We start from the raw sequence: 26,867 nt of genomic DNA, 5'->3' as shown, positions 1-26,867 counted from the left end.
CTTTAAAGACTTCTTTTACGTTACCTTGCCAACGGTCCAGATATAGTTTCACGCGCGCTTGACACCGGTTTCATGTTAGCTTTTCCATGTTTTTCCGCGCTAACCATCGGTCGCACGTTTTCCCACCTCAGCGCATGCGCTCCGCACCAGTACAGCTGCATGAAGTGCTTTAACTACTGCTTGTTGTTGTTGTTGCTATTTTTGTTTGTTTTTTATTTATTTATTTATTTATTTATTTCAGTATCTGTTTTCCTGTTGCAATTGTTAAGATAAAGTCTTTTCCTCAAAGGTTTGCTTTACGTCAACTAAAAATTACCATACTATTGTGAAGTTTCCTAAACAGTTAAGTTTTCAGTTCACACTTGTTTCCATACCATGGAAATCGACAGCTACAGCTCACACCCCTTGTTATTACCCCAGGAGTCCGGTCCGCTCCAAGGTTAATACCGGTAAGTATGCAATTTCCGCCGTGTAAACAGCCTGCTACCTTTTCTTCATCTTTGTCACATTCTGATATGAGAAGAAAGAGAAATGGAACTTCATTTCATGGTGCGTATGATGGAAGCTGATCGATTCATCTTAGAATTTAGTTTGCTCTCTCATACACCTAGGCTCGGTTGTTCGGAGTGGATAAACAGGGTTAGTTTCTAGAGATGGATAAAGAAGGTTGGTTTCTGAAGAAACTTTTATGCTGCGTCGGTGAGGAATAGAAACGAACGTTTGGTTTATCAACAGAGTTGATAACTAAAGGTAAATTGGCCACCGTAAAGAGATTCGAGAGAAGCTGCGGGGCTACGTCGGTAGGTGGAGGAGTAACCTCCCATACAGTCGACTCCGTTAAAAGCGATACGTGTGAGTCTAGCAAGGGAGGGAAAACAAGGCAAGTAATTCATGTTAAGGTACCATATAGTCACCCACATAACCCTAACCCTAACCCTTACCTTCCATGCAGTCATCCTTACCTTACCATGAATTATATGCTAACAAATGTTTCGTTTTATCGACTTAGTTGCTAAGGTAAATTGGCCACCTTAAAGGGATTATAAGGGATTATAAAAGGCTAACCTTTCGTCAGAGCGGAGGGTATCCGCTCGGATGAGGGAATAATGTTTGAAAGTCGGCTTTGTAATCTGTTTACTGTTGTAGTTCATTCCTTACCGCAGTTAGCCCACTGGTTACTGAATGCATCTAATGAACACCACAGTCTGTCATGATCGACTGTGGTACAGGAGTAGTAGATGATCCCCTTATACATGAAAGGAAAAACACAACAGCGACCTTCAAAATTATCGGTTTTCTGTCCGCGTGGACAATTGCCATGTACTGCAAAAAGAAAGTTAAAGTTGATGTTAAAGAAAATTTCTCAGTCCAAGATAATTGCGTTGCCACGTGACCAACTTATCTAAATGGTAAAGAGTATGGAAACAATCTGAAACTTTGTTTTGCAAAATATGTTGGACAGGAAAACGAAAAAGCACCTCAAGACTGAGAGTAACACCATTTTTTTTGTTTTGTTTTTTGAATGGTCACATTTTGAGACCAAACTGAAGAATCGTGATTTTGTATATCTGCGTAAACAGTATCCCAACAAAGTATTGTTCGTCAGTTTTTCGTTTTCAGATCACACATTCGGATTTCATTACTTTGAAGCTCTCGTGCAACCTGAAAGACTCCATTCAAATTCGCCATTCGAAGTGACGGAGTGTACTAGTTAAGTAACCGTTCTTAGATTGAACTATGCCGCTCAAGAACCTAATAAAGATGGGCACTTAGTAAAACTGATTCTAAGTGAGTTCATTTTAAGAGCCAGTTCGGATGACCTGTTTTTCGATCTATCGTGAAGAAATAAAGGCTTATTGAACAACAGCATAGCGGGGGCATAAAGAACTTCCTTTTATTTCTTCGCCTTCCCCAAAGTTCCACGCGCGCGTAATCGAAACCCATGACTCCTCGAAATTTATAGTCGATTTCAATACTAAAAGGAACTGGGAACGAGTCTAAAACTTCAGTTACTCACAGCAATTGGCCCACTGACCATCGTACACAGGTTTTAAAGAACACCAGGGTTTATAGTGATCGACTCTGGTACAAGAGCTGTAGGATGTTCCTTTATACTGGAAAGGAAAAAAACAGCAGCGGCCTTGGGGATCATCGGTTTGCTTTTCTGGTGGACATTGGTAGACTGTAAAAATGAAATAGAGGATAATTGATAAAAAAGCGGAGATAAGAAAGTGGACACAGTTCTTATGGAACATTTTTAAAAATTCACTCGCAACCCTCTTGGGGTGGGTGGGTGGGTGTGTGTGTGTGTGGAGGGGGGCGGGAAGCTAACACATAAGACTGATAACGTTTGTATATTAGCTCGTCGGCCACGTTTTGCCTGTAAACAAATGGCCTAAAAGATACAAGCAGTTTTTGGTTGTTTTCGACTTATTTTGTACCCCCTAGAGGTATTAACACTGACATTAGTCTTTTTTGTACCCAAAGGCTATAAGATACCAGAAACACAAAACTGAATGCAAGGCTGGCACTACGGCAAAGGGCAGATTTATAAGTGGCCAATATTTCGACTAATAGAATTAGTCTTCCTCAGGGCCAGAGCTATACGGAGGGAAAATATAGTAACGGCTCCTTAAATTTAAATTTGAAAAATACATGGAAAAAATGATTGGCTAATACATGATATGAAGACAGCGTACTTGTAAATATGAGATAACAAAAATATAGTAACGGCTTCTAAAATTAAAGTTTGAAACAATACATGGAAAAAATAATTGGCTAATACATGACATGAAGACAGCGTACTTGTAAATATGAGATAACAAAAATATAGAAATGTATAATCAAGGTTCAGCGTTCGTTTTTCCTGTTAATGCCTTCAGGAGATAACGTTTTCCCTCTATAAATTAGAAAAGCCTCGCGTGGCTTACGGCGGGAGGCATTGATGGTGGGTTGTAGTTCGAGAGGGATGAGTCGCATGTCCGCAGAAGAGTGACCTGGTAAGTTGAAGTGTGTAAGGACTGCTGCTGTAGAGTTGGTGTGATGTGGGTTGTTTGTCGCTTGTCTGTGTTCTGTGAACCTTTCACGGATCGTGCGTTTGGTTTCCCCTATATACTGTTTTTTACATTTTTACGTTCAATCATATCTGTAAGGTTAGTAGAATTACAGGTTATATGTTGTTTCATTTGTCTTGTTTCGCCGGTGTTGCTAAAAGTGTACGAAGTTCTTGCATTGTCAATGTAAGGGCAGGTGAGACATCCATGAGTGGAGTTGCAGCGGAAAGTGCCAGAGGTGAGCTTTGGTGTCGTGTTAGTGTTAAAAGGTCGCGAAGGTTTGGTGAACGACGGTAAGGTATGAATGGTTTATCTTTGAATATTTTTTGAAGACGATCTGTGGAGTTGAGAATAGGTTGTTTCCTGTGAAGTATTTCTTGATACCTGAAATTCTCTAATTCAGTGATCTCAGGTAGATTTTAATACTGCACTGTAGACGATAGCAAAACGCAATCGAATTTTAACGGCCCGTGAAAGGTACGACAAGCACCCTTGTTATTTATACTGATGCAATTCCCTCCACCCCCCCCCCCCCCCCGTCCTCTCCATCGAAAGAAGTTTGCATTTAATTACACCCTCCCCTCCCCCGAAGTTGAAGTTTCCCAACTCTTGACGCCTTAATTCGCCCCTAATAAACAGAAGGATTCCGGGTTTAAAATGTCATGTGTTTGATGACACTAGCAAATGACATATCTTTTATAATGACAGTCAAACGAGAACCTACGTACCAGAATTTCCTTTCCCATCAGCAGCGCAAGCCAGCCCAACAACAAGGAACAAAGCCGTAGTATTCTTCATTTTTAAAAAGGTATTTACTTAGAGAAATTTAAAAATTCTCTCCTTATAACTGTACGGACTCTAAATTGTCCGAGTTGTTTGATGATATATTATAGCACAATTTTTTTTTCACTTACTTTTGGCGCGATGGATCACAGAGCAGGATAAATTAATTATTCATCGTGTTCTGTTTATTTGAAATATTGAAGAAAGCCAATCACCTTTCGTCCCGATACCGTCTCAGCTATTGAACCTGTGCCCCCCTTTCTCATTCCTGGGTAAAATATTAAAACGTCTCTCTTATCACCGGCCATAAATCAAAGATTAACAAGGTTATAGCCCTTGCCGTAAGGGGGTAAGTTTCTAAAGAAATGTGATGCTGCGTCAGTGGGGAGTGGATTTATCAACAGCCGGTCGGTAAAGTAATTTGGCCACCATGCTAGCACTCGAAACTCCTTACGGTGGCCAAATTACTTTATCAAGTCTATTGAAAAAAAAAAAAAACAAACATTCATTTATAGCCCTTGCAATCGCACATGAATCATTCTTCAGTTTGAAATCCCCTTTGCTGATCTGAAAATTGCTTCCACTCGCGTGTCCTGAAGAGGTGTCGTGGTGCGAAGTAGTGGTTTGTGAGTCGCACTATTGATAAGAAATTCTGTCGGAAGATGGGAGGACAGGTCGTTAGAGATTGGTCTTCTTCCATGTTATGTTTCTTTCCCTCAACGAGAAAATTTACTCTTGACTTTCTCTCTCTAGCAGGGATTTTCCCTCATCTTTGCTGAAGACAAAGTTGTTTGTTGCCAGGCCGGGTCAGACTGTTTACTCTTGTTATTCTTCCCGTGGTGTTTAGAATAAAACTCGTCACGTTCACGGTAGCCAAATCCAATCACTTTCGCTTTTAGATTTCTGATCGCTTTCTCAAGAAATGCGCCAGCGAAGCTAGCCACACCTCTTAAGTTAGTATCTCTCCAACTTTATGTGAAACGAGACTGGATTGCGCTGCCTAAGAAATTCACTTAATGATTGAAACAATTTGTGTGTATCTATGTGTGTTTGGTCTTGTGTCCCTGACCCTAACATTTAAATATCTTTTCTTACAACTGGCTGCCTGGCATTTTTAACTTTTAGCTTATTTCGGGCAGCCAGCACCCCTATTATCTGTTTTATGTATATATATATATATATTTTTTTCTATTGTAGTAATTATGGGGTGAAATAAAGTATTGTTGTTGAAACATTGACAAACTTCTAATATTCCAGAGACATCAACTGAATATAAATTAATTTCGCAAACGCATTCAATATCGCCCCAGATATTGAGTAAGAATATTGTTTTGAATTCAAACGAGACCACATGGCATAAAATTACTATTAACACCCTAACATTATTCTCAAATTATAAATAACTCTAGGATAGTGCTTGTTTTCCAATCAGGAGATTCCTTTTTTGGTGCAAAAAGTTGGCGGGGAAACTAACTTGTCAAACGCCTCAGTGTCGACGGGTGACAAAAATAATCGCTTAAGACTTGAATGGAATAACCTGTTCTGAAACGGAGAAAAATTAAAGGTAAAAAAATACGAATCTCAAATTTGAAGTATGCAAAATAATAAAATTTCTCGAGTACTTGACGTGCGCTGAAAAAAGCCAAGGCGACTAACAGGTGTTTCTTTGCCCGCGGAATGCCTTAGTTTTAAATCGGTAGCTTTAATTTTTCCTTATGGATTTATGCACAGATCATTTAATTTCCATTTTCTCTAGATCTGAGTGTAAATGATATGGGAGATAAGATTGATGTTTCGCTAAATTAGGAGGTTTAATATCATATGTCGTATAACTCATCACACAAAGTTCTAAAACTTAACGGAACTTTATCTTCGCTATTTGGTAAGACAAGACTTAAAGGATTGACCATGTCGCTAATTTGAAAGTGTTCTTTACAGTAGAATCAACGGAATTTTGTCCCCTAGCTTGCGTCAAAATTAAAAATCCCGTGACAGAGGAGGATGGTTTCCTGTCACAATCCACTGATGTTGTTTCTTAAAATACCTCCTTACGTCTGTCTTGCCCCACCTGTCATGTCATAAATAATAATTTGCGTGACAGTAAAAATGCCATATTAAATGACGCTGTTCGCAGCTGGTTGAAAACTCAGAAAAGGACGCGTTTTCCAATTACACAGATCACGTGTCGAACAGGAAAAAAGGAAACCCGTTTGCTACAACAAAACGACATTATTTTACCAGGACCAAGATAAAGGTAACATATTTCAGATATTTAATTGTTAAAATTTATATTCTGTGTTTACATTAACCCTACCAATGCTACGCTTTTCACTTTCGCCACGTTGAGAACAGGAATGTGCGCATTTCTGCATATTGTGAGTCTTGGCAATTATGACGAACATTCCGCCTTGTGCCATAAAGCTCCTTTCACAATAATGGTAAAGAAAATTCGAGAAATTTTCGACAATTGTTTTCCCGGATAAGATTATAAAACAAAGTGTACTACAACAATACACCTCTGAAAACAAGGAAGTTCTACTCAATTCCTCACACTTTAGGATTTTACCTTCAACTGTGTAAGCCGAACACCTTAAACATGAAGACAATCATCGAAAAGCTACTGCAGAGAGCCCGGAAAGCTTTAGTCTTGCAGGAGAAGCGTAATTGCTGTTCAGGGGGCTTCTAAGTTTAAATTGCCGGGTTTGTATTTCAACTGTTCGAAGGGTGTATTGCTGTACCGGATTTCCCACTCAAACACCTTCCCTCAGATATCATAACTTACTACCAAATACGGAGTTGGTTTTCTACTCTCAATCATGCGCCTATTTGTGTTTCAGTTAAATTTAGTATTCATGCTAAACAGTGATTACAAATAAATTCAAATATTTTATCCAAATGATTTAAAAACCAAAAGGGAAGATGTTATCATTAGCACGGAGACAGTGATGTTAAATAAACAGTACTCATTATTCATTTCTGTCTTTCGCATATTTTCCAAACTGAAGTGACCAAACTGAGTGCATACCGCGGAAATAGCTCCCAAAAGTTTAAGCAGTTGTAGTCTTTCATTCAAATTGGTGTCCTAACGTTTTAAATTAGTAGCCACCTTTTCTATAAATTCTATAAATAGCGAGTTAAATTATAATTCACGCTCCTCTCCTTAAAACGTCGCGTGGTTTGATCAAATATATGCTAAATATTTACTTTTGGTTATTGGAAATTCATGAGTAAAAATGTGCGAAACGAGAAAAGCAAATATTCCCACGTTTTCTTCAAGTAAGACTTCAATTGCCTTCTCAGCACCAAGATCGAAAAAGCTCTTATCATCACTAATATTTTTTCGTCCATTCATTTTTAAGGTAAATTCGGAGAAATTTGGTATCAAAAGTTCGTGGACTTGCTGGACAATGAGTGGACCTCGCGTGCAATCGCGAGAGAGGAGCTGATCTAGAGTGACTGGTCGTCATTGTCGTTATTGAGGTCGGTATATACCGGTATGGGGAAATTAGACATTGACTCTGACTGAAGTGTTTTCAATGACATGTCTCACACTTGTAACTTAGGTGTAGTCCTAAACAACCGATCATTGTCACGCATTTTATATTTTAAATCTTAATTTGTAACGATCCTTTTATGTTCCTCACTTTTCTTTTTCGTTCAGCCCCCGAGGAAGGCTTGTATTGCAAACCGAAATATCGGGCAAAAATTTGGGTTTTTTTTAAACAAATATATTTAAGTTATTCTGGCCTTTGTTGTTTATTCTATCAAGCTCGTCACCTCCACCGTTGGGATCAGTCTGCCGTCAGTATTTTATATTCAAGTGTCTTCTAAAGATACGAGTAAACTGAATTTTTGAAAATAATCTTGACGTTTTAGCCTATAATTCCGTTTTACAAGTGAAAATCGGTCTCCTAGATACCCGACTAGATATTGAGGTATTTCCCGGGGGTATTTATATTGAGATATTTATATTGAGGTAGGCATTCTATGTCGTCACGTTTGCGTCACGCAACCTACCCAGTGTCCAGACCCCTAACCGGCGAAAAAATAAACAGTTTTCCTGCTACAGTAGTTGATATCAGTTCATATCATCTTGTCAAACTCCAGCTCTTCATTCAATACCCCGATTCAATAGTATCATGTTTCTTAGATAATACTGATAGTTTTGTCTCTGGTTCCTATCCTCAAAGCTAAGGTTTGGAATCATTGTCATCGTCACGGTTGAAGCCGAAACGTCTCGATACTTCGATGAACTGAACGCCGGGTTGATGATCGCAGATTCTGTGAAACGTGGGTTCATCCAAGCATAAATCTCTCTTACTGGAGCGAATAACCACCGATCTTGCACTGAAATATGTATAATCCCGAACGGATAGCTGCATTTTCTTTGGTATTGTCGCTGTTGTTGGCGATACAAAGTCCTTCGAGCTCAGGTAAGCGATGGAAGTTACAGGTAAACACACGAAATTTTCTATTTATGTAAGGTTAATCGCCCAGTAATATGTCCCAACTAAGAACGGGTTTCAGCAATAACAGAAAATATAATGTACAGGGACGCTAGATCTAGATATGTGCATGGTAAAGATTATTTCTGCTGTAGGCCCACAATATTCACTGTTCTGTTTACAAACAAAGGACATAAATCATGAATTACAAAGTCAATCGTTGAAAGCTGGAAAGGCCCAACACGTTGCAGATAACACCGATAACCTGACCCTAAACACACATGGATTGACATGTGTACGCGGTTTATTTCCTACTGCAGAACCTGTACCCGTAATTGCTTAAAACTCTTTCTATGTAACGTTCAACGAGAAGCAATTCTACGGTTTTCTATGTCAATAATGTGCACCCTCATGTCGATCGACAGACACACGAAACATGAATAAACTCCTTGTCGTAGAGTAACAGAATCTCAGTTACCTACCATGCATTCATCATCGTTTTACTTTATTATGAAACTGACAAAGAATGCATTCTGAAAAATACCTCAATGTTCTGTTTTGTTTATGAATTGTTGCACTGAAATCTCTAAGCGTATTTTGATGTTTGTGGCTTTTTCCCTGATATTAAAGCAATATACGTGTTTTCATGTCACAAACATTTATGTTAATATCAAGTACATTTCACTTTATTTCTGTCCAATTACGTTCGCGCGAAATATCGCTTCAAATTTTTCCCTTGGGTATAAAAGGCGGCAATATTTTCTCGAAAATTTCTCTAATGAAACTACAATGGCGCAACCGGAATTTTTATCTCTTTTCTTTGTTCAAAATTCAATGGCGACTACAGACTATCCGAATAATCATTTTGCGCTTTCATGCGGAACTCAAAACGATTTAAGACAATAGCGTTAATAAATTTCTAGAATTGCTGGGTGGCTAAAACATCAACACCGAAAATATCGTTAATGAAAACGCAAACGCAAAGTAGCCAGCAATTTTAAATCTCGTTTAGACCTTGGGCTTGTTGTTGCCGGTAGTACGTGAACATTTCTTATCTCCTGCAAAACAATAGTCGATAAACACATACCCGTCAAATTTGACCTTTCTGAAAGGAAATTTTTCTAGATCATTTTTAAAAATATATACATGTAATTTATATATGCGCACAAGGAGTTATTAAAAATAATCTGGGGTGATATCGACAGAGCAAAATTTTTGAGTGAATGAAAAAATGACAAATTACATCATTTTCCATGTTGACTTGACTTGTTGTTTTCTTTTCGGATGATTTTCAGTTCCGGTATTAAAATGGAGCTAATTATCTTAGATAAAATTGTGTAAATTATTCTGTCGTCGTATTCTCCTAGCTAGACAATAAACACTTCAATCGTTTTTGTCTGCCGGGCGTAAGCGCCAAAAATTACGCGCGGAAAGGTGGGGATATTTCAAGGTGGGAAGAGGAAAAGACAAGGTACTAGGGATCTCAAGCACAGACGTTCGTGAACCACGGACGGCAACCAGAAGTCGAATATTTCCTTTTTTGCGCGTTTTTGCTCCTCACAACGGACGGGAAAAGCTCTTGTTTGACGTTTGTGGCTTGACGTTACAAACGCGATGGCGACAAAATACTCAAAAAAGGAAAAAATTCGACTTCCGGTTGCTGACGTCTGTGCTTAAGTTCCCTAATTTTGTCTTTGTCACGTCTCAATTGAAAAGGAGAAAAAAAGTCCATTGTGTGTCTACTAGTGTCTACTAGTACTCCTGAAAAGTACAGTCGAACCTCTTTATTACGGACACCAAGGGGACAGGAATAAGTGTCCATTTTATGGAGGTGTCCGTTTTATAGAAGTAGGCTTTATATGGATTTCGGTCACTCAGGGAGCAATTGAACTGTCTGTAATAGAGAGGTGTCCGTATTATAGAGGTGTCCGTAAGGAGAGGTTCCACTGTATTAAACGAAAAAAAACCAATCGTCAGTGATACTTTTTCTTAAAACGTCGTTCATGTTGTTTTAATTACGTTAAGAAATTGTCTGAATGCCATTTTTAGATAAATGTGTGTCTCGTTACTGATATACATACTCACTCTCTCTCTCTTTTGGCACTGTTTACAGTAGCAAGATTAACTTATTCTGTGTCGGCCAGATTGGAATCAGTTTAGACGGCGGTTTTGTTATAAAACCCCGTCTGACCTTCGGCTCAACATCTTTATACAGCTATTTCGACAAAGGTTGTCTAAAACAGCGTTAAAGCGTACGCGACAATGCCGAAAGGTAGTCTGAGAAATACCCAATAAATTCCAATAAAAGCGCAGAATCCATAATGTCTCGACCATATAGCGAAGACTTGAGATGGCGGGCAATATGGATTCTGAGCTTTTATTGAAATTTATTGGGTTATTCCCAGACCTCCTTTCGGCATTATCGCGTACGCTTTTACGCTTTTTTGGACAACCTTTGTCGAAACAGCTGTATAAAGACAAATAACTGCACGTGTTGGCTAGTTTTTGAGTTTCGTAGTAACGTCGTCCTCAGCATTCAAAATTTCTTATTTTCGAAAGTTAGACACTTTGTGTAGCATACAACACACTACTGGGAAGTACTGTTTGGCAGTGTTCATTTTGGATGATTTCATCCACGGACTCAAAAGTTAGAACTACTTTCTTTAAAGAAAAGTACAGCAGAATGTATCAGAATTAGCGCTTGAACGGCTGCAATGATACCGGTATCTGTTATGTAGTCTGTTTTCTGTAATTTTTGTGGAACTATATATATATAAAAAAAACACGAACAAACAGAAAAAAATCGCTGATGATGATGACGAATGTTAAAATGGCTATGGCGCTTACTGCGCATGACATTTCAACCTGTGCGATTTGTTTGGCCTCGTTTTCAAAATGTCACGAATAAAATGGTCACGCAATCCTTCACTTGACATCCTTCTCCTGCCGTCGTTACCTGTTTTCATGAGATTGGCGATTGTCACACCAAACTCTTCAAAACAGTTTTCGCATTCCTTTTAGCAACCAACTACTACCATGTTGGGTGCTTTAAAGACACAAGCAACCGTGCAATGCCTAAACTGCTTGGCAACTGGAGGTTTGACAGCAAAGCTCTTCAGAAATGTTCACAAGCAGCCGAGAAGGCTGGCTACTCAGCATTTGGAGTCCAGTACGCTGGCGAGTGTTGGTCAGGACCGCAGGCTCACATGACGTTCAGCAAATATGGAGCCTCGAATGGATGCCTCAAGGGGACTGGGGGAACCTGGGTACAAGACGTGTACATATTTAGTAAGTGATGTTTTGGTGACGTCACGTTAAAGTCTTTTCAAAGGTGCACTGTGTGAGCTAGGAGTGTGTTTAATAAAGCCTTGAAAAACATCTCCATAATCTTAATGACTCGTAACAGCAATAATGTAGCTGTTAGAACTTTTCAATAAATACATTAAAATGTAATCTGTTCATGTTGTCCTTCAGCAGCATGGTTAAAAATATATAAAACTGTTCAATTGAGGCCTTAAACTGCTGTTTAAAAGTAAAAACTAAAATCCAAGCTTTTGCCGATCAACGGGATCATCAGGGATGAGAAAATATTCCGCGCGCGCTATATATATGTGCAAAGGGAGTGTAGGGTGAAGGGTAAAATGTGTAAAAAATGTGACTTATGTGTGAAAGCTATAGAGATAAACTGTGAGTGTTATACAAGGTTCTAATGATGGATTGTAGTCTCTAAAATAAAATATTAAAATAGCAGTTCCGCGAATTCAGTACATTCCTCTCGGGAATTGAGTGTGGGCGTGTATTTTCTGATGTAAAATGCTTCGTAGAGGCGTAGATTAGCGGGATCGTTTTCGCTCATAATAATTTTGATGTTAATGCCTTTATGGTCGTTGTTCCGTCAGGAAGAGATGTGTTTTTTACGGAGGAGTCTTTCCAGCATCACTCAGCCGAGCCAAACTTTTTCCAGTGTGATTACCAAACCGAAAACAGCTTGCCTCGTAATCTTCCTGATACGGAGTATGAGATCGGTTTCATGATACAGTGGAACCTCGTTTTAATACGGACACCAACTTGGCACCGGTTTCGTGGCCTTATTACATTATTGAGATGTTGTTATTTAAGAGTTAGTGTGAATTTTAGTCTCTCAGGAAAAATGTGTACAGTCCGCAAGGTTTAATTTGACGGCTTTAAATCTTATTGGTGAATTAAACGTTAAAATCACCGTACACGAGGAAGCAGTTCAACGCACTTGACACTGAGACTGCAGATGTCACTTAGGTTGTGCCGGATTGACTTGTGCAAGTGCATGATTACATTTACAGTTTAGTCCAGTCATATAAATTAGATTGTAAGGCGTTGTATTATCCAATTAGCGTCAGTCTTGAGATGGGATCATGTCGCTTACCATCAAACAAAATAGTCTCCGTCGCGAGAGGTGATCGCTTACGAGAAGTTCCAGCCTTGGTGATTTTACTGGGAAAATTTTGACATTTTAGAAAAGTGGCCGCTTATATACGAGAATTCGTCGCACAGAGAGGTTCGACTGCATTTTCGTTTTTAAATTTTTCGGTTGTCGCCATCTTGGAATTTATGACGTCATATGGTTGCCACTATTGTCAGAAAAAAGAAGGTCTTTGTGGGTACAGTTAAATCCCCCAAAATGACAGAGCGCGGGAAAATTAAGCGAAAATAGGTGGCAATCATATCCTGTTTCGTATGACACTGAATTGTCGTTGTGTTTTACAAAGAAATTTGAAATTGGGCAATATTTCCAACAATTTGACTGCAATTTATTTTAAGAGTGGAGGTTTCCTTTCATAAGGGCCTAGACCGAATTCGAAATTTGGTACGAAATGGAATGACTTCATATTCGGTTGGTAACGTAGTTGCAGTGGTATGGCCAGGTTATGAAGTACAATCTATTGTAAACATCGAATATTATCGACCTCCTCTGGAATCATTAAGCTAAGCTCTTTGATCTTTTAAGAAGATTTTCCTTGCCTTTGATTTGTAACAATTTTGCAAATCGAAAATTGAGGTGAGAATGAGAGCTAAATGTTTCATATTTGCCTTGTTTCAGATGCTTCTTCAATCAGTGGAAACTACGATGTCAAAAGATGCTACAAAGTAAAGGTTACATTTCACTATAAATTTCCTGGCGGATTAACCAGTAGCACTATTGAAAGAGAGACTTCAAAATTCTCCAATTTATTCAACAACACTAATCTTCTTGGTCTCCTCGGACAATGTTCTGGAGTGAGTATTAGTAGGGAAGGCATAGTGACGTCACCTCCTGGAGAAAGCAGTGTGTTCTTTAGAATACCCATAATATTCACAGCGTCAAAAACCATTGGCGATGATCAAGTTGACTCTCGGCTGACGAGCTGTATTAATTCAGTTTCTAATTACAAGGGTTTTCTTGATACTAATTCTCCGAGTATCAGTCAAGGAGGGGTTACCAAGCGAAAGTACAATGTTTCCACGATATCCAAGAAGCAGTCATGCTGCGGTGGGGACATACCGCCGCCTTGCTGTGCTGCGGGCGCGATCAAGGTCTCCAGCACAAGATGTGGTAAGAAAGTAGTTCTGTTCTATGTATGTAACATTACAAAATAGCGTTTTCCCTTGGTTGTGTTATAAAGGGGAAAAGAAAGCATTTTCAGCGCTCTGCTGCATAGGGCTATAGAAACACTCGTACAAGTTCTCCAAACTTTTTTCGTTTTTGTAGCAGAGGTTGCAACTTTTGAGAGCGTGTTCTTTTGGAAATGTTTGAGTTATTCTTCCAATATAGAGGATTCTCTGAACCGAATACTCTTAAGCTGAGATCAATCTACCTGCGCACGCATGATTGTCAGTAGACATGGTAGAATATCAAGCGCAATTCACATTAGCTGCCTGCAACTACACGTTTGTGGAAGAATTATTTGCCCTTCTAGCTTCTCAAGGCTTTCCGAAGCGCAAGATTCCCAGCGCCGAAAGCAAACTCGGATTCAAGGGATGATAGAGCAGATTCCTAGCGGGCGCGCACGATTTGTTATTTTTAGCGACCATTCTTTAGCTTAATTTTTACTCTTCTTATATAAATCATTGCATCATTGTAACGTTTAGATTTAGTATCGTTTTGACGTATAATCTTGTAAATTAATTATTAAGTGTCATTAAAGTTTGTATTATATTGTATTTTATTTTCCCGCCAAAACTTCCCAAAAAAGCGCATAATTTGCCCTTTCCTAGTAACTCAGTGTAATCGGTTTATTTTGTTCATTCTGCTAACGGTATCGAAAACAGGCTAGGTTCGAAAACTGAGCAACACGATTACCAAGTCTTCGGAGGATTCCTATCCCGGAATGTAATCCTAAAAGAACGCACCTAAAGATACCCTTAGTTTCAAGCCTTTAATCCTCACAAAATTCCCAAAGGAACACTTTTTTACCCATTCTCTGATTGGTCTGTTAACAGTGCCGTTCATTTCTTTTATTCCGCTGCTGCGGTGTTTACTGACTAGGAGCTCTTTCTCACCCTTTATCTAACCTGAATCACCTTGTTTTTCTAGAATGCCTTTCTGGATTTCATTTCGTTTCCAATAGCCTCTGCGCTCGTTGTCCAGCTAACACCTATCAGGAAAAACAGGGTCAAACCACGTGCAACAACTGTCCAGCGAAGAAACAAACTTTTGGTAAGACAGGGATGACAAGCAAGTCAAACTGCTCAGGTAATGATAACAGTAAAACTATGACTTTAGTCCACAATATTTTGGTAAATAAAATTGACTATATTGAAACGCTTATGATAGTACAGAAAATTGGTCTCCCCAATTAGTTGCAACTCGTTAATTTTTCGACTTTGTTTTCTTTTTTTGTGTGTGTTCAGTCGTGATTTGTCTACCTCCCCTAAATTATATTTGTTCTGTCTTTAAACAGTTGTAAGTCTGGTCCGCCTAGATTAGCTCTCACTACCTGCGGGCCAGTCTCTCTTTCGTTTTGCTGAATTTTTGAATTTTTGCATAAACTTAACTTAACTTAAACTTAACTTACAAGGCTTTCTTCTCATAAAATTGCATTTGAACGTTAAATAGCCCGTGTATGCGGAGGAGCTGTTTGCACGAACGTAAAGATTCGCTGACGGAGAAGTATCTCCACCCCATTGTTTTTGCGGTCTGTCGCCGAAATTTGCCATTTACACAGATTAATCCCGCCAACAACGCAGATTACAATTGATGTGCGATGTGGAGTTTGAAAGGAATAATGAGGTGAAAATCTACGAGTAAGTAAGGAAAGTTATCCGCAAATAACAAAAAAATGCACGGAGTATTTTGATAAAGCTGCGAACTCATACACCAGCGGAGCTTTGCTTGCGCGGCCAGTCATGATCTCGAAACGAGACTTGCTGAAAACCGCTGCGTCGCTAGCATGTGACAGAAATCAGTCATCCTTAGGAACCACTCTACAAGTCGTGCAAAAATTTCACTCTAGTGGTGATATTTATGCTCTGGCATGTGTTTCGCGAGGTGAAATATTCTCTGATGTATTTGAGCCATCTCAACAACATATTATGTTTTCCGTTATCCTCATCTGTAGTGGGAAAGTTGTGAGCTTGGATAATATTTTCCTTGCAGCACATCAAAAGCTGTTTGACAGTAAATTTGATGTCAAAGTCGGTTTAAAAGGAAGAAATCTTTTGATTAAGGTCATTGTTCAGGCTGAGTTGATCGAGCGCTAGGAAACGAAGCATTTTTTGGGAGCGGGGGGGGGGGGGGGGGTGGGGGTGCAGCCTGCAGCCTTTACCCTCAAAAGTCTTTATACACACCCTATCTGAACTCAGTTATCGTACTTTCTGAAACATACTTTCTTGAAACTGTTATTAATTTTTCAGATACAAACCCTCTGGAGCTCCGCATAAATGCTCACCCATACCTGCCTCATGACATCAAGGTAGGAACTGCGGTCGGAAACGTAACCGTGACAGGATCCTCTGCTATGCTGGTTCGGCCTCTCTTGTATTATATTGACAGAGTCACGCAATCACAGCTTTCACGCAGTAAGCAGAAGAAGCAGTCACGCACAAATCGCCAACGGCGTGACGATAATGATGTGTGCGAGGATGCAGGTACAACCAAACCAAACAATTATTTTTGCATTCATCGAATGAGCGGAACCATAAGAGTATCACAAGGCTTCGTTTTCGTGGATGGCGAGGAATATGAACTGGCGATTCGCGTGACAGATAGCGATCCATGGGGAAAAACAAAGAACACAGGCAGCGTGACATTAATTTTGCATGATAAGTGCAAAGAGATTCGGAAATTTTATGACGATGCTGTGGCACTTTGTCATAATGCTTCTTCAATTCAAAGTGGGGATACCTTGGTCTGTCCGAGTGTGAAGTGCTTACAGCCCTTGTTTAACTGGCATGAGGCTTTAAACACGTCAAGTGAAGCATTGAAAAAGGACTGCTCTTTTGATCCGAACAATATGGAAGCGCTGAAGCAGAAGTACTCAAGTTGTATCGGTGAGTAGCATGTTAAACTTGAGGCATTTACCTTGAGTGGGATCTGGCCTGTTCACACTGTTTTTTATGGCTGACGTCTGTCCCGTTCGCATTCATACGTTTTACCCATTTCTGTCTGAACACTTGCATCTTTCGAAACGTTATCATCCACACTAAAAAATTAAAGATACTTTTAAGTGATTTTTTTGATGTCGTAACTTCATCGCTGGTTTTCCAAAACATCTGTTGATTTGCAGTCCCTTCTTTTCCGTTTGCGTGAATGATCGGAGGAAAAAGGACGACTGCTTGCAGTCCTTCACTTAAACATTCGTCTTCCCTCTCTCTCCCTGTAGGACCCCCAACGATTATGTTGAACCCAGTCTCCCACACGGTGGCGAAAGGCGCGGCAGCTGTGCTAACGTGTAATGCCAGCAGCGCACTACAAGTAAAGATCACGTGGTTCAAGAACGGCCAGCCAATAAGATTTGGAAGCCAGCTGCAGATTGACAGCTTTCAGAATGATGATCAAGGCGACTATTATTGCAAGTTCTCCACTGATGTAACAAGCAGCTTCTCTAAACTGGCTTTACTTGTTATGAAAGGTTTGTTCTATGGTGAATCGTAACGTGCGCTGACGTTTTGGTTAATTTTCAACTTATATCACGGTGGTATTTCTCTGTTGTACTCTAACAGGGATGTCACGTGGCCTTCTAAAAGATTTGTGTTTCCTGCCCCGGGAAAAATTAAATTTTGCTATCGTCAATTCCGGATTTAGTTTGGCATGGAGGAACACTTTCCCGGGATACGATTTGCCAAATTAACAAAAAGAAACCAACGCAGCTTAAAACTGAGGTCGCTACTTTTATGTGTTCCAAGATAACTTTCTGACACCCTAGAAAATGAAGGCAGTTGACATATTACCTAAAATGTTATAAACATTTACAGTTGTTGTTGGCTTTGGTTTCAGATGTGTTGACGTCAATTGTGTCATTCACAATTGTGAATAAGATATACAAGGACGATTTATTGGACCCGAGTAGCCCAAGATACTCGAACTTCCAGGTCAACATACAGAGAAATGTAAGTAAATGAAAATACATGTAGAAGAACCATAGTTAAGTACTGCTCAGTAGCTTTCATTTGAGTGGTCGCAATTTAGGATTTCGTCCACAGACTCAAAAGATAGAACCACCTTGTACAGCATAATAAACAGCACACAGGAAAGTACTGCTCAGTAGCTTTCATTTGAATGGTCACACTTTAGGATTTCACCAGCAGGCTCAAAAGATAGGACCACCTTGTACAACATAATAAACAGTACCACAGGAAAGTACTGTTCAGTCGCTTTCATTTGAATGGTCACACTTTAGGATTTCACCAGCAGACTCAAAAGATAGCACTACCTTGTACAACACCGCAGCACTCCAGAAAAGCACTACCTGGCAGCCTGTATTTGAATGGTGATCTTCCTCTTATTTTGCTCTAGCTGGAAAACTATTTCAACGGTGTAGACCCTCCCAGGAGTTACCAAGTCGAGCTGATTAAGTTCAGGTGAACGTCTTTGCACTTTGCTTTTGTTAACATTATTTATTTTAGGAGCTGTCAAACTTTATCTGTTGCTTGCCGCCCTTCATATAACCTCCAACGCAGTTGTTTTCAGAGGATTCGTAATGCGACTGCGTGGGAGGCTACCCTCCGTAAGCATATGGTCCCCGACTCCTTTTTTCCCGATCGCAAGTACATTGATAGGTACATATTATATATAACCAGAATGAACAATTAGTTTTCTAGTAAGTAATATACGCTGCAAAGCAAGAAAGATTGTCCTTAGTTGACCGGAGGAGACTCATATACGAAAAAAGGATGGCATGAAATTTAAAACTTTCGCTGGCTAAAACTTTTAACCCTCTAACCCCAGATATCAAAGAACAAATTGTCCTATTTTGTCCCCATACGTTTCTTATATAAGTAATGTGGAGAAGTTATTAAAATATCAACAAAATTCACCTTCAGTGATCATATCCTTAATTCTCATGACCTCAGGGGTTGAATAAGCATTGATATTTAATACAAGGCGAAACTTGTTGCTGATCACTGTTAGGGCTTAAAAGTTTAACAAAACAAGCTTTCCATAGCTTTCCATTGTCTAGTGAAAACGAATGACTTGGAAAATCATCATTACTCCGTAACGTACCTCTGATGGGGATGATTATGACAGTAACCAAACACAGACAGCCTCAGGATATCAAGGGGCCACCAAGCGCTCTGATAAGTTCCTACTTTTAGGTTATGAGGTCATATTTTAAAAAAGTAGAGAAGTTGTGCAAAACAGATGCCGACCATTCACAATAAACCGGGCAAATACCGACTCAGAACCGTTATCTTATCTTTTTAATAATACAGGGACTCGTTTGGTAAAGTTGGAGTAGACTTGGTAGTCTACGGCCCGGTGAGGATTGAAAACGTGACGTCATACTACAGCAGACTGCGGACGCTATTGGATGACAACGGCGAGATGAACAAGCTGCTGAAGCCTTTAAAAGTGTCACGCAAGAGCGTGATTACAAGGAGTGCCAGTGAGTGTCACACAAGAGTGTGATTAAGGAGTACCATTAAGCGTCACGCAAGAGTGTGATTATAAGGAGTGTCATTAAGTGACCCTATTTTGCATAAAAAGTAAAGTTAGAGTTTTGTCTCGTGTAGCACCCTCTAAAAATAATTGTATGATTGTACAAAACACGTGCAGCTTCCAGTCTTTATTTTAATATTTCAGTGTGCCTCTCTACTTTTCAGCTTATTGTCTACCAGAAAAAACTGGCAAAAAAAGCATTATGGGAGTATTTGATTGGCCCTTCACTGTGATTGGCGAAAACGCGCCTTCCATGGAATGCCCGTATGGTCCACGTGCCGCCAGTGCTACGCGCCTTTGTGGCGGGAATTTTTTGGCTGGTGGTACTTGGAAGGACCCGGATGTAAGCCGTTGCAAGTACAAGTCAGAGAGAACAAACAAACTGGACAAACTAGCTAAGGTGGGCCACGCGTGATTTTGTTGTTGTTGTTTGTTTTTATCTCTAAAGGTTTTGTTTTGTTGGAATTTTGTTGGTTACATGGCTGTGAAGAATGTTCAAACAAAGGGAAAAATTTTCAAGTTCTAATGCGATAGACAAACGCTGACACATTTTTCATTCCCTTTGTAGACTCGAATTGACAAGCAAAACGTTGTCAAGGTAACCAAAGAAGTGAAAAACCTGACGTCACAGGCTGATGACATGAACGAAGCTGACGCGGTATTGATCGCTGACGTCATAGTCGATGTAGTTTCCTTGGAGGATTCTTTGAATGAGGTAATAATCTCCCAGCATGCTTTACACATTCAGTGGCTAGTCTCCAGCTTAACAGGTAGAGCGCATGCGAAATGCGCTGTACGTAAAAGCGGTAAGGTACTAGAGAGATGATTATAAGGGAGATTTAGCATCGCGTTTACGTGAAACGGCAAACGTCACCTTGCCGTTTCACGTTTCACGAAAAATAGCGTGAACCTTTTGACTTTAGCTAATTTTGCGAGTTTTGATGGAACTGTTTTGTGACTCACTGTGGTGAGTTCGTCAAGAAAAGTGCAGTGAGGAGTGAGTTATGAAGGATTTTTAAACATGAAACTTAATTTGCCCTAGTATGACTCGCCGGAAAAATTATTGGGGTACTTGTTTTCAATAATTAACTACTTATATGAATAAGAAAAAAGGAAGAAATACTTACGTAGTTCTCACGTAGACAGCAAACGCGAAATAGTCTGTTTTTACGTAGAAACGGCAACCGGCAAACGGCAAACGCGAAAAATGGCGGGAAAATCGTGGTCACGTGGTCATTTTTGCCGTTCGCGTTTCACGTATACGCGATGCTGAATCTCTATTATACACCACGTTTACGCCAAACGGCAGAGATGACCACGTGACCACGTTTAACCTACATTTGCCACCCGCTGTTTTCAGTTTTTCCAAAAAAATTTAGTAGTTTTGCGTTAGCATCAAAGGCCAGAATTATTTTCTACTATTCCCATCTATGTACTCATTTTTTTCAAGAAAACATAAACGCGATTCTATACCTCTCTAATGTAACAAACCGACGATCATCACATTTTGCATCCAGACTTTCAATCATTAAGGGCGATTTGTGTGGCTTTCTTACAGTCCCGTTACAAAAGCGCTAACTGAAAACCAGTGTTTGTTTTTTGTTATATTAGAAATATGATTGTCGGGCTAGTTCTGTCGCGTTGAGCGACGAGGTATGACAGGTTGATGTCGTCTGCTCTGCCTTGTGGTGGTACATCTTATTTCTTCATCTTTTTTCTCCTCAGACGGCGCAAGACGTTGTAGACGTTATCGACAATGTCATGAACATGAAGAAGGAAGATCTGCAAGCAAGTCAACGATCAAAGAAAGCTTCGACCAAGTAAGAACTTCGAGTAGCTTTTATTCTCAAGTCTTTCGCCGCCTACCCAAAAATCTCAGGCCTCTTCAGCACTGATCAGTTTTCGTTTGTAAAGGTGCACATCTCGATTTGTAGAAGTTGAACGAGTTGAAGTAATAGTGAAGTAGCACAAAGAAATAAACTTATATTTTCAAGTGATGGTCTCGTTGGCGTTGCCGTCGTCGCTGCTTAAGTTCCCTAATTTTAGTGTGGATGGAGAAAAGGTTTTAAACACAATAGTATGTATGGATGTGAAGCTTTTGATGCGTTTTTGGTACTATGAAAAAGAGGCACTTTGAAAATGCGCTAGTACAGTGGAACCTCTCCTTACGGACACCTCTATAATACGGACACCTCTCTAAAATTACGGACAGTTCACTTGTTCCCCGAGAGACCGAAATCCATATAAAGCCTACTTCTCTTAAACGGACACCTCTATAATACGGACACTTATTCCTGTCCGCTCGGTGTCCGTAATGGAGAGGTTTGACTGTATTTGAAAGTGGTACGTGTATAGACTCATCTATTGTCATCTTTTCGCTTTATTACTCAGAACAGCAGCGTCAACTCTTGCTATCTCTGTAGCAGTTATCTGTTGGTTTGTGAGTCAGTGGTGTGTCTAGTATGTTGGAAATCTAACCATTTGTTTAACTCTTTTCTTCTTGTCAGGTTCATTCAAGCGTTAGACAAGATAGCAAAAAGCTTTCCCTTGTCGGTTAACGAATCGTCCAGGCTTCTCGTCGCTCCAGCTGTAGCAATCCTATCAAGCCGAGCAGACCCAGACTCTTTTCCGGGCATGACTTTTGCTGTCAAACCACCTGCCGCTGACCCAAACAAGTTAACATCCGATGACATGGTTAGCGACAAACTTCCGATGGCCGACGTGCAGACGTCAATCACTTTACCGGAAGTCATGTTTGTAAATAAGACTCCGTCCAACAAAGCAGTTAAAATTGGTTTTGTCATTTACCAGAATGACAAGTTTTTCCAACCGGTTATCCCGGATGATGTCGAGAGTGACCTCGGGGCATCTTCAGTTGTGAGTCGAGTTGTTTCAAGCAGTGTTCAGGATATGACGTTTGACAACCTGTCTAAACCGGTTGAACTTGTTTTTGAGCCTACACTTAAAATAGATGAGGACAGCGGAGAGCCCGTATGTGTGTTTTGGGACTTCAATGCCATGGGTAAGAAGTAAAATAATATTTTTTAAAAAACTTATGAAACAACCCTTTTCTCTATTGCCGCTTTAGATAAGTTCCTTTCCTCCACTTTTGGTAACTGTTTGGGAGAATTAACTAACCTTGTGCGTAACCTTACGAGGTACAAGCATTCCAGGTAAAGGATTGCTAATTCTTCCATTTTGTTGGTATAGTTACCTAAACAGTACATAGCCACCCTAAACTGCGAAGGGTACCCCATAGAAAGTTCTTAATGTGCAAGCTTATTAATTGTCTTGTGGTTCAAATTGTCTTTGCAGGGGGCCTGGGTAACTGGTCAAATCGAGGCTGCAAAGTGATGACACCCGAGGCAGGCCGGGTAAAATGCCATTGTGATCACATGACTAATTTTGCCGTGTTGTTCTCTGCTTCGGGACCCAAGACGCATGATGAGAGACACGCCAAGGCCTTGTCAATCATCTCTTACGTGGGCTGTGCAGTCTCATTGGTTGGACTAACTCTTACCTTGATTACGTATTCCTTGTTCAGGTATGCGAGATTTTCGTTAGGCTTACTCTCTTGCTATTGACGTTTCTCGCGTGACGAAGGATAACTTTGTCTTAAATTACGTGATGCGTTCGGATTTTTTCTTTGTTTGAGTCCTCAAGTAACGATCTTGCGTGACACTCGCAATGTGTGACAGCCCAAATAACGGGACGACCTGCACCATTTGCAACATCTTACATGATTGGTCGAGAAGACAAAAGAACGAACAACAGAACAATGATCCCAACCCCAAAAAACAATGCAGCTGCAGGTTATCAGGGTCCAGTGAAAATAAAGCTTTTGAAGGATGTAGGTCAACTGTAAATGACATCCGTGATTAAGTACTTAAAGTTCAGGGTGTTAGAGTTTTGGAGAAACTGCGTGTGTTTCATGTCAGCACCTTTGTGTGACCTTAACTTAGCAACCATCATTAAAAGTAAAGCAACAGTCTATAAAACTAACGACCAGAGCATCAATTTGAATGTGTCTCACATATACATTTTACTGGCTACCTTCAGAGGCTTCATTTTTATACATCAACTCTTTTGTTTGTATTTAATTACGTATTTCAGAAGTGAAACAATATCTTTGCATGTGCAATGAACTACTTCCTTTTGACATTCTAACGCCAGCTACGCTCTTCCCTATTTTTGTTCAGACAGTGGTCTCGGTCATAAAAATTGGTGCAAAAATAAAGTACAAAGATAAAGATACCTCCTTACTCTCACGCTGTCTTCTCTCCCTCTCCCCCACAGGAATTTACGCAAAACAAACCAGCAGCCAATCCTAATGAGCCTATGTGTGTCACTTATGTTGTTGCTGATCGTATTCATCGCGGGAGCAGGGCAAACAGAGCATCTTATTGGCTGTCGTATTGTTGCAGTCCTATTGCACTACTTTTCTCTGACATCTGTGATGTGGATGGGAGTGGAGGGTTACAACATGTACATGTCATTTGTAAAAGTGATGGCCACCTATCAATCAAAATTTATGCTCAAGGCGTCCGTGGTGGCTTGGGGCGTGCCAGCTGTCATGGTGATTATTACTGTGTCCGCAGCAACGAGTTACTATGGCAACGAGGACGTGTAAGTATTATAAATAAACACAGAAACCCATTGCTAGGACACCAAAGACACCAAAAAGTGGACCGTGTTCACGAGTTTGAGACTGCAAAGAAAAGTCTGATTTGGAGACGAACCCAGTGCTTCCGCACAACGGTGGGATGCAATCGGCAACTCAGTTACCGGCCTCCAAAGTTTTTGTGCGCGCACAGTATTCCTCAACAGAGATGCAGTGTTTATTGATTTTGATAGCTATTGTTAAGTTGCACATTTCCAACAATTGTTCATCTTCGCAGATGTACACTCTGGTAAGTCTCAAAAGAGAAACAGAACAAATTTCGGAAAAAAATCAGATTGCATGAGCGGGAATCAAAAACCACTACTCACAGATCACACGGGAGAGAGTTAACCTCTCTGTAGCCTGTTACAGGCTTTCTCTCTCTAGCTTCCGCGCCTTTATTTTCCGCGTTTGCTGTTTCTGATTTTATCTTTTTGTCGGCCGTATTATCTGAGAGCTTGGAACAGGCTATACCTCTCTGAAGATGAACAATTGTTTGAATTATGCCGTCTTACCGCACTGTATGTACGCTGCACAGTGTTTGGTCAGATGAACATAGTCTCAAGTAATACTCAGAAGTAATCAAAAACTTGAAAGAAGATCCGGGTTAATCTTCTTCATGAGGAATTTTGATACTGCTACCACTGCAGTGCAAACTGTCATTGGAGCATCAAGAAACACAATTCAACAAAACTCACACTACTGAAAGTCGTCAGAAGAAGTTATCTTTCTAGCTGTAAACTGAGCAGTGTTTTATTTTCACATGTATTTTTTTTTTTTTTTCATTTATTTACAGATGTGTACTTTTTGGAGTTCCTTTCCAAGCCGCACAGTTCGGTCCAATCCTCGCCATAATTCTCATTAACTTCGTTATTTTCATTCTTGCCATGCGCTCTTTGAGCCGGACCGGCGCGCTGGTCTCAGCGGAGAAGAAATCCACGTCATATCAACGTACGCGCACATCCGTCGCTATCTTGCTGCTGTTGGGACTTACATGGATTTTCGGAGCTCTGGCTATCTCGCGCGCACAAATCGTCTTCGACTATTTGTTCTGCATATTTAACTCGCTTCAAGGCTTTTTGATCTTTTACTTCCACTGCCTTAGACAGCAAGAAGTTCGTAAGCATTGGAAGATGTTATTGACTGGAAGAGGGCTGCGATTCTCGAGGACTGAGATAGATTCTCGCACAGGGTTCCCAAGGACCATTTCAAAGGGACAAAAGTACGAAGCAGTCTACCCATCCCATTCATTAGCGATGCATGATCAAACGCCGTCCAGGAAAACGACAGTCACGTGTTCTGTGGGCAACTCCTCTCCTATGTTCCAGCCTCATCCTGATGTGGTACCGGCTGAGGTTTGAAAAAAGGTTTTTAATGGAAGTCACGTGGTCGCTTCAAAAGTCCCGGATAGGTAGTTAGTGGTTCATGGAACGCTTTCTAAACTAATACTGAGAAAAAACTTTCTCGCGTTTTTCTTTTTATCTTTCAAGGTAGGCTTGTGGTAGCATATTGCAATTCAGTTAATATTGTTGCAGTTTGCATTTGACTGTCAGAAGAAGGTGCATCTGGGAGCCTGCGACTCAAAGTACTTCTGAAAAGTGACAACTTTTTTTTTAACCAATCAGGAGCAAAAGGTGAAAGCCAATCATGGCGTGGTGTACGTTGGTATCGGTACGTTTTCCCGCGCTTGGCCGCAGATTCGCTCCCGTTGTGTGCTTCTGCTCGAGGTGTGACTGGTTCATTTTGCGCTACAGTTGAAAGCAATTTCGCGTGGAGTTTGGTTTGGTTTTTCCTTGCTACCCACCGTGATCGGTTAAAAGTAATCGCGTCACTTTCTTAACCAATCATAACTTGCTCGCACACGTTTTCCCGCGCTTGACATATTGCATTGTATTTGCTTCAAGTTCTGATTGGTTTATTTTGTGGTGTGCGTCTGTTGCGATTGGTTAAAATAATAACTTAGGTTTTGGTTTTCCGAACCCAATTAAAAAATGCTCTAGAAAAGAGGCTAAAAAATCATTTATAAAGTGTCAACAGTATGGCACTATTTGAACATGATGACACGTTCAGTGAATTCTTTGTCGAATTCGCAAATGTGTCTAAATGTTCAGATACAGTAGAGGGGATGTGCAAAATTAAATGAACAGTTTGCCATCCTAAAGAAATGCCGCGGGAAATTCGAGTGCCTTATTTACGAGATGCTTCTAATAAGGAAAAAGAGGCCGACTCTTAACCCTCAAAAAGACTCCATACCAGCAAAACTGTTTGCATATTCTTTTGCTTTACTCCATCTCATTTTATTCTAATGTAATTTCACACCTTCCTTTCTTTATATAACGTTACCAATGTTATTATAATTTACATTTGATAATGGTGACATGTCGTCGCCGAAACGTCATGTTTTAATATCGCTACTTTTTATTCTGAAAAATAAGACAGAATGGAAATTATTGATAAGATATTATATATTATTATCACTTAATTCTATAAAATGTAATTTTCATAACAATTAATTTTGGAACAATTATATGAATAGTAACGTACGTAATTTTACAATTAAAATACTTATTTTACCACTGGAAAATAGATTGTACATATCTTGGTGATTAAACTAATTTAACGAACTTAGATGTTTCTTGTTGGTTGTCGAACCATTTTTACTGAAAGGACAGTCTCGATCGTGCGGAGTTTCCCGTTTATTGGTCAAAAATTTAGCCTTTTTGAAGACCTTTCCCATAGATGAATTCTGGTGGTATAGGGTGAAGTTTCAAAGAATGTACCCGAGGAAAAAGTAAGACAATTAAGGCGTTACC

At 40.0% G+C, this 26,867-nt stretch overlaps 2 protein-coding genes across 6 annotated transcripts; one reads left to right on the top strand and one right to left on the bottom strand.

Moving 5' to 3' along the window:
* Positions 1-45: 45 nt before the first annotated feature.
* On the bottom strand, positions 46-3,920 carry LOC146475690 (epididymal sperm-binding protein 1-like). Its single transcript, XM_085115427.1, has 4 exons — positions 3,782-3,920; positions 2,018-2,182; positions 1,159-1,323; positions 46-510 (listed from the first exon to the last, which is right to left on the bottom strand). The coding sequence occupies exons 1-4, from the start codon at positions 3,849-3,851 to the stop codon at positions 344-346; spliced, it is 567 nt and encodes a 188-aa protein (XP_084971553.1). The 5' UTR covers positions 3,852-3,920; the 3' UTR covers positions 46-343.
* Positions 3,921-5,944: 2,024 nt separating this feature from the next.
* On the top strand, positions 5,945-26,682 carry LOC146475689 (uncharacterized). Of its 5 annotated transcripts, XM_085115398.1 has the most exons (19): positions 5,962-6,090; positions 6,395-6,536; positions 7,196-7,771; positions 7,813-8,269; positions 11,303-11,569; positions 13,359-13,850; positions 14,832-14,990; positions 16,151-16,786; positions 17,119-17,367; positions 17,733-17,845; positions 18,252-18,316; positions 19,169-19,341; positions 19,559-19,794; positions 19,963-20,109; positions 21,120-21,214; positions 21,902-22,416; positions 22,710-22,938; positions 23,691-24,020; positions 24,851-26,682. In XM_085115398.1, exons 4-19 carry the CDS (start codon positions 8,191-8,193, stop codon positions 25,413-25,415), a joined length of 4,350 nt encoding a protein of 1,449 aa, XP_084971524.1. In that variant the 5' UTR covers positions 5,962-6,090; positions 6,395-6,536; positions 7,196-7,771; positions 7,813-8,190; the 3' UTR covers positions 25,416-26,682. The 5 variants fall into 5 exon arrangements, with proteins under 5 accessions (XP_084971525.1, XP_084971522.1, XP_084971526.1 ...); XM_085115399.1 differs by lacking the exon at positions 6,395-6,536 and having other exon boundaries at positions 5,945-6,090; positions 7,196-7,316; positions 8,027-8,269; XM_085115396.1 differs by lacking the exon at positions 6,395-6,536 and having other exon boundaries at positions 5,945-6,090.
* The last annotated feature ends 185 nt before the right edge of the window (positions 26,683-26,867 follow it).

Source organism: Pavona decussata, unplaced genomic scaffold, assembly GCF_977016875.1.
Source record: "Pavona decussata unplaced genomic scaffold, jaPavDecu1.1 SCAFFOLD_83, whole genome shotgun sequence".
NCBI lineage: Eukaryota > Metazoa > Cnidaria > Anthozoa > Scleractinia > Agariciidae > Pavona > Pavona decussata.
Note: the sequence above shows the minus strand (reverse complement) of the source record. Positions and strands in the feature narration are given on the sequence as shown.